At 29.4% G+C, this 7536-nt stretch overlaps 1 protein-coding gene across 1 annotated transcript in view; it reads right to left on the bottom strand.

The window, feature by feature from the left end:
* Nucleotides 1–7267, bottom strand: part of LOC106456953 (RNA cytidine acetyltransferase-like) — a 61611-nt gene extending 54344 nt beyond the window's left edge. The window contains exons 1-3 of the mRNA XM_022382745.1: nucleotides 6959–7267; nucleotides 2462–2553; nucleotides 102–139 (exon numbers count right to left, since the gene is read on the bottom strand). Coding sequence (XP_022238453.1) covers nucleotides 102–139; nucleotides 2462–2553; nucleotides 6959–7066 — 238 coding nt within the window. The 5' untranslated portion in view covers nucleotides 7067–7267. The remainder of the gene's footprint in view (nucleotides 1–101; nucleotides 140–2461; nucleotides 2554–6958) is intronic.
* Between the last annotated feature and the right edge of the window lie 269 nt (nucleotides 7268–7536).

Genomic DNA, 7536 nt, shown 5'->3' with positions numbered 1-7536 from the left:
ACCCATAATAACCTACCTATACTAATAATTTAGGTGGTCAGTCTAATTAAAAAGTTACTAAATGGATCATCTTCTTCTACATCTATCTTCCTACTTTTTATTTTTCTTCTGAAGTTTTTTCATTCGTTTCTTTCTGTGTCTATAAATAATAAAAAAAACTAGTTGGCTTAAAATTGATCCAATAAAAAAAGCTTTCCTTAAATTAAATAACATAAAGTTTTATAAATCTTAATTATAAAAAAAATTCACTGTAGTTCAAATGAAAAAAATGTCAGTTTCATCTGGTATGAAAAATATTGTGGAATATAGGCATACGAGTTTTCAATTTTCTTATTTAATACAATATTATTTGAAATTTGTCACTTATTCTGACAAAACAAACAGTCAAGAAAGTTATTAAGTTGATTTTGTTCTAGCTGCCTTTGTCATTCTCTAAAGAAAACACCTGCTCTGCCCTTGGGATATATGGCTGTAATGCTGTACAATAGAAAAGGGTGTAGACAGCAGTGTAATACCCTGAGGCTACAACATTCCTTATGTTTGAATGAGAATGACCAGCCACGTGGATGATGGTAGTCACTTTGGGTAAATCTGACATTACTCCTGATGTAGGTAACATATGGTTTAAACCGTCTAGTAGATGATCTCAGCCAAGTCAGTCAGATAGAAGTTATCTCTGATCCAGTAAAAATAAACATTCATCATCAAACAAGTAGGTTACACACAGTGTTTGTATTACTGATATAATAAAGATTGTTCACTTGTGCATTCTATTGTATCCAGTCTCTTTATGTCATTTTCCCAAACCCAGTTTTTCAGAGAAATACAGAACTTTTCTAATAGATATCTTGTTGAATCTCCTGTTATTCATCTATCCCATCGCACTAATGAAAATCAGTTTGATCTGAAGATTACACAATATTAAAATCCGGGAAATTAAAATTAGAATTAGTTTGACATAGATTCACCCACTGTTGACATTTATTATTTTATGTATACATACCAGTTTGATTTAATTGAAACTATAATCCAAGCAGGCTTAACTTATTATATTAATGCTGCTTTACCATTTATAAGATATTACTGTTTACTTTGAAAATCTGTACCTAATAAAATATTAGGCTTGAAAAGTCTAATACTTATAATTATATTTTAACACATTTACTGATCACACTGCTGCACCACCAAAGTCTACATGTATAGATTTAAAATACAATCAACAACTGACTCACAAAATTATTAAATATTATTTTAATCTGATTAACCACTGAGATTGTGAAACAACATTCAGAATATACAGATCTTGATGTTTTAAACTAAACATTAAAATAGTAAATCATATCTATAATTTTAACCAGAAGATCTAAAGTGAGTTTAAAACAGGAGAGATCATTAATACAAAGAAATAATTATTCTATAACTTTATGTTGCATGTTGACCCAAAATTCTCCAGCTTCTCAACAATAGAGCATCAGTGAAAACATCACACTGGAGGGTAAAGGCTATTTTTAGAGATTTATACAAAAATTTAAATGAAAACTTGGGAATAATTATATGTAGACACACTTTTGTTGATGATAGGAAGCCAAAAAAATCTTATTGCCTGGAATACTCTGCTCAAGATACAAGTAAATTAAGCATATAAAAAAAACTAGTGGGGAAAGAGGCAGAGAAGAGGACCTACATCTTTAAATGTTTTCCTTATCGATAATAATACATCTTGAGCCAACAACAGAAAACTCAAGACTGACAACTTATTAGTAAAAATGTACACAAATGAAAGATATGAACATTAGTAAAAGCTTCAGAATACCCAAAAGGCTTCTCAAACAAAAGGTGAGCCAATGACAGCATAAAACAACCCCAAAAAATACCTTTAAGAAATGGCATGTTCCATTGTACTATAACATTACATAATGGGTAATGAGTTTGAGTTTCTCAAACAAGATTTCCTGAGTATAAAACATCACTGCATGATTCTCATTTTATTCTTTCACATAATAATAGCTGAAAATATATTACTGTATTTCATGTTGATCTAACAGACTTACTGGTGGGTAGTTCCTAACTTTAACCATTAAAACACTTATTGCTAAAATTCTTAAATTAAAACTTTACAACTGATTTAAGTTGGGTAAAAACTTGTATTTGGCATAACATTTAAAGACTGAAATTTAAACCATCATTCACATATGCATATAAATTTTGTAGTGATAAATGCTTTACTTCATAATTTTGAGGAAAATCATCTTGTTTACACAACAATTTGAAATTATTCAAGATTTTATCAAATGATTTGAGATAAATGGTTATACTAAAATTTTAAATGTAATGTATTACCAGTTTTAGAAAAACAATTTCAAAGTTACAAATAATGAACTTCCATTTTTCTTATAACAATTTCTGAAGATTTTTTCCAACAATCCCTTTGAAAGAAAATGTCAAAAACTAAATAACTTACGTGCTGAAACCAAGTTCTTTTTTGTAACACCATAAAACAGATGGCCTTGTTCGAACTGTTGCCTTAGACAACATGTGATGAATAATAACAACCTAAGAGAGATGAAAGTATGAATACAAGCTGCCATTCTTTCAGAACAAATCACACATACATTCATCTTTCCAAAAGACATTTTTTCTCTGTGAATCAAGTGAAGACAAAATCTAAGCCTGAATTACTAATGACTAACTTATAAAAAACTATTCTATTTCAGTTTTCATTCAGCATTCCAAAAATTCCTTGTAGAGCTGATATCACTGCTATAGTACAATGCTCAATTTGACAACTAACTCCAGGTCTTTAACCTTTTTATAACAGGCAGGAGGATTCCACCCAGCCTGTATCCCCCAAAGTAACCATATAGCACTAATAGTGTAACTTTTTAAAATGTACACATATCTTTACGAAATTTAGTAGATTATCAGTAAACATTACAAGGCAGTCATGTAAAAATCATCAGATTTTATAATTAAGTTTAAAGATTTTTAAAATTAATTATTTGCTCATGCACTTTTTCTTTTCGATTATCCAACATGCAAAGTAATTTTGATTTTAAGATTAAAAATACCTTTATGCATCAGAAAATTGTCAAATTTCACACGTGAAATCTATAACTTTCAGGTAATAATCAAATGTTTTTTGGAAAAAAAACTCTATTATTTCCACTATTGTATATCTGTATAGGTTTGGTCGATTTGACCAACCTCACAAACACCATAAAAAAATTAGGATATAGATATAAATTACTCTTTTTTTTTTATTCTAGAATGACTACAAATTATAAAATGAAACCACAAATGTTTAGTCTAAATAGCTTAAATCTCATAACATTATACATACATACATATATGTATTTATATAATTTGTATTTTATTGATCTTTCGGCAGTATCTGACTAATATTACAAAAGTTGCAATGACGTGGTACACGTATGCTTATGTTACTGTACCCAATAGTATAAAACTGGTCTTTAGAAAGTGACCTGTCCTGGCTTTGTTCTACAGTATTTTGTAAAATACAGTCACATTTCAGTTATAATACATTATATAAGTATATATTTTATTACTACTTATAAATAAGTAATTAAAGTTCAGAACAATAAATAAAGAAGTATAGAAAATAATGATCTCTTCTACTACAAACATTTCACTAATTTGCTACTTTCCATAATTTGCTAAGCCTTGTCAAATTTTGCACATGGAGGATGTAAAACAAATACTTTTTTAGGTTTTATATGTGCATTTTGAAATAACAAAAAATCATAAGTTATTATATCAATATCAAAGAATTATCCTATAATTTATCAGGCTCAGTAACTAAGCTGTATTTGGGCCTAAAAGAATATGATTTTTGAGCTCCATAATGTCTTACCTTACCGCTTTGATTCTACCATGAAAAGAAAGAGTTTCCCACATAAACACTTCACAGAGGCTGAGAAAACCATGTGAGAGACATTCTGAGGTTTTGATTGGTTATAGACATGTCATTGGGCAAAGCACATATTTCTAAAAATGGTGGGGTCACCTTGGTTGATTCGATAAATATATTAATATTTCAAAAAATAGAAAAGATAGGAGGTTCTTATATTCTAGCTTGTCAATATCAGTAATTTGAGTTTCTAATTCGTAAGAAACTATAGACTTTCTATTTGGACATCACAAACATTAAATTTGAACCAAAACTGCATTCAACATACCACATGTTTAGCATATTTTTTAAATATTTAATTTTAAATTAAGAAATTAACTAATACATAATACTAAAATTTGAATTATAATCTACAATTTGATACCAAACTTATTGACATACATTCATAAAATAGTAGTTCAATAAAATTTTGAATGCAAGTCTACAAAAATGATGACATGAGCATTGACCCCGGACCACAGGAAGACCTTTCTCAATAGGGTTAATTTGATTTGAGTATTGAAAATTACTGGGGATTTGGTCAATTTACCTGTATGGAATTTTTATTTCTTCTCATCTGATACTTATAATAACTATGCTTTAAATGTACACAACACAAAAGTACGTTCAATTTCTAGACTATGGCCTGTACTTAGGATAATTATTTTTGCCTAGAAATTTTTGAGTTGTAGAATAGTCTGCCTAATTTCGATTAATTGATTAGTCTGCATGACAATAAATCACTTAGCTCTACCAATGATAATGGTTAGTATTAAGCCTGGTATATTTTAAAGTGAAAATAAAACTACACAATAGTGTGTGACAGTTTAAATAAAATTCAAGTATTTAAAATGTAAGTAAAAGTTCAGTATTGCTTTGTTGACTTTTTAATCTTAGCTTACTTCAGAAGAAACCTGTGTGAATTATGTGTTTTTTGAAAGCTGTATAGCAGTTATTTGTGTTTTGTTATTTCACTCAATAATGTTCTTTGTAACCTTACCTTGTTTATGCCATTACCTATATACAGATAAATTTTGATATAATGTTTACTGGTGCTCAATATGTGATTTTTTTGTTACTAGTGACTGACATATAACTGAAAATTGTTCATTCACTGATTGAAGACTGTCAGATTATTTAATAAAACATTTTTATTTTGACCAATTTTTACCAGAATGTTCAACAGTATGTGATAAGAAAGATGTTCTGATTCTTCAAAAGAGGCCAAAATTAAATTATCAACAAAGCACTACAGAACTTTTGCTCACAATTTAAGTATTTGAATTTGAGAAAAAAAAAAAACCTTTAAAAATTTTGGAGCACCTAAACAGTGTTGTGTATTATCTAGGAAGCAGTTGAAACCATTGGAGTCGTTTTGTATAATATTATAGTAAAATTTTGTAACTTTATACCCATTAATAATGTATGAGGTCATGATATTTATTTTGCTGCTTACTAACAATGTAAAAATGTCACCTTTTCTGTAACCAGTCAGTAAGTTATCAGGTTCTCTTTCTTGGTCAGTTAAAATTGTTATTCTGCCCAAGAATTTATATAGGTGCAGTCTATAAAAGATTCACTTTAAATGTCATTACCAGGTATTTATAGTTTCTGTTGCCTTATGGGTTATGCCTAACTTTCTTTTACTTGTACAATAGCTTCTTCAAATATCATCACTTTGTTTGTCATAAAACAGAAGTGATGTTCTGCATTTCCAATTTACAAACAGCTCCATACTTCATTCCCACAAGTAATTTCATATACATTTTGTGACATTTTTTGCACATGTCTAGTTGTGTAGCACTGGTACAGGTTGTTTTCAACTGTTATTTCAAGATGTCTGTTATGTAAAAGTCAGATTTCATAATAAATATTGAAGTTAGTACTTCAGAGCTCTTGTTACCTGCACCACAGAAGGTGGATGGAGGTTATGTTTTCACCCCTTTTGTGTGTGTGTGTTTGTCATCAAAATTTCTCAAAAATGGTTGAATGGATTTTGATGAAAGTTGGTAAACATTTGGACTATGACCAAACTTAGAAGTGATCAATGTTTGGAAGATCAAGGTCACTAAAAAAAACCTATCTATTAACATGGGGAGTGATTTTTCACACTATGTTTGCACTAAAACTCAGTCAAAAATCAGATTTCGATGAAATTTGGTTGATATATATAGAAACTTATTTCTCATTGTCCTGCCAAATATGGTCTGTTGATAATGATGGACATACAGACACATTTTCATATTTTCTGAGAGCCGAATATGATCAACATAGCGAGCCAGAAGTATGCACTCCACTGAGTGCCACTCTAGTTTCATCAGGAAAATGTAGACAACCTGGGTACATAACTTTATATTTGTGTTAGAATTGTTTTTTATTACATTTATTTTAGTATTTCTTGAAATCCTGAATGAAATTCTCTCTGCAATGCTATTGCACAAGTCTATATGTGTAATATGGATATTGTTTCTCTGATATTAATGTTTTGCCTCAGTTAGATATATAAATATTGAAAATATTTGCTCTTTATACTATAAGTCTTTCTTCATCAGTTATTTTTCTGAGAACCAAAAACATTGTCACTGGAATCTTATTGTAACCAGAGATGACAGCAGGAGAGCCGGCAACCCATGTGAATGTGTTGTAATTGTATATACTCAGTCCTACAACATTTAGTGTCTTTTTAACTTTAAAGTTTAAGTTGTAGAACCGACTCTTGGTTCTTTTTCTACTATTTCTAAATCGTATGGCCACTACCTGACAAAAAATGAAGGAATACCACCCCACAATACTTAAGGTCAATTTCTAAATAATAAATTAAGCTTTGAGTTTCGATGATAGTATAGTCTAGCAATAGCATTGTACTTTGTCCACTGGTGAAATAAAAGTTGCACTGTAGTTATTAATTATTAATATTACTAGATCTTGGTGTACCTGTTTCACACCATGACGAATCATTTGAAATTTAGTTTTAACATGTTTTAAAACACAGGTAGTTTCCTCAGACACAACTTAAAATTCATACACATTATGGAGCAAGATTAAGCTTACCTGATCTCTACCTTTATCGCCAACGATTACAAACATCGATCGATGACCAAGCACCACACCATTTTCTATAAGCACTCGAATTCGGTTATCTATCTTCTTTCGAACCATGTTCACTATTTTACAAAATAAACACTCCAAGTTGCGTGAAACAAAATGATTCAAATAGATTTGTTAAATATACTGAATTTTATAAAATTCGGTTCTCACTTAGCACAATTCATTAAATAAAAACTATACACACTGACATATCAAATTTAACAAATACTTTTACTAAAACAAACCACATGCAATTCCTTCTTGCGTTTCAAAGACAACAGAGACCTCTCGTGTATAAAATAAAATTATACAAAGTTAATATATTAATCCAATATACTTTGTTATAAATGCAATTTTAGAAATACATGAAAAAACAAGCTTTGGTTTTCCTTACTCTAAGTAGGTAAATATACATACAACTGAAAATCATTTAACTATATATTTTTAAAAGAAAATGAGTGAATAAACAATGCTAAAAAGAGCGAAAATAATGTTTTCAATGTATTTTCTAACCTTGAGAAGCGAAATATCGTCGCCCTATT

The sequence above is a fragment of the Limulus polyphemus genome, unplaced genomic scaffold, assembly GCF_000517525.1.
Source record: "Limulus polyphemus unplaced genomic scaffold, Limulus_polyphemus-2.1.2 Scaffold274, whole genome shotgun sequence".
In the NCBI taxonomy this organism is placed as follows: domain Eukaryota; kingdom Metazoa; phylum Arthropoda; class Merostomata; order Xiphosura; family Limulidae; genus Limulus; species Limulus polyphemus.
Note: the sequence above shows the minus strand (reverse complement) of the source record. Positions and strands in the feature narration are given on the sequence as shown.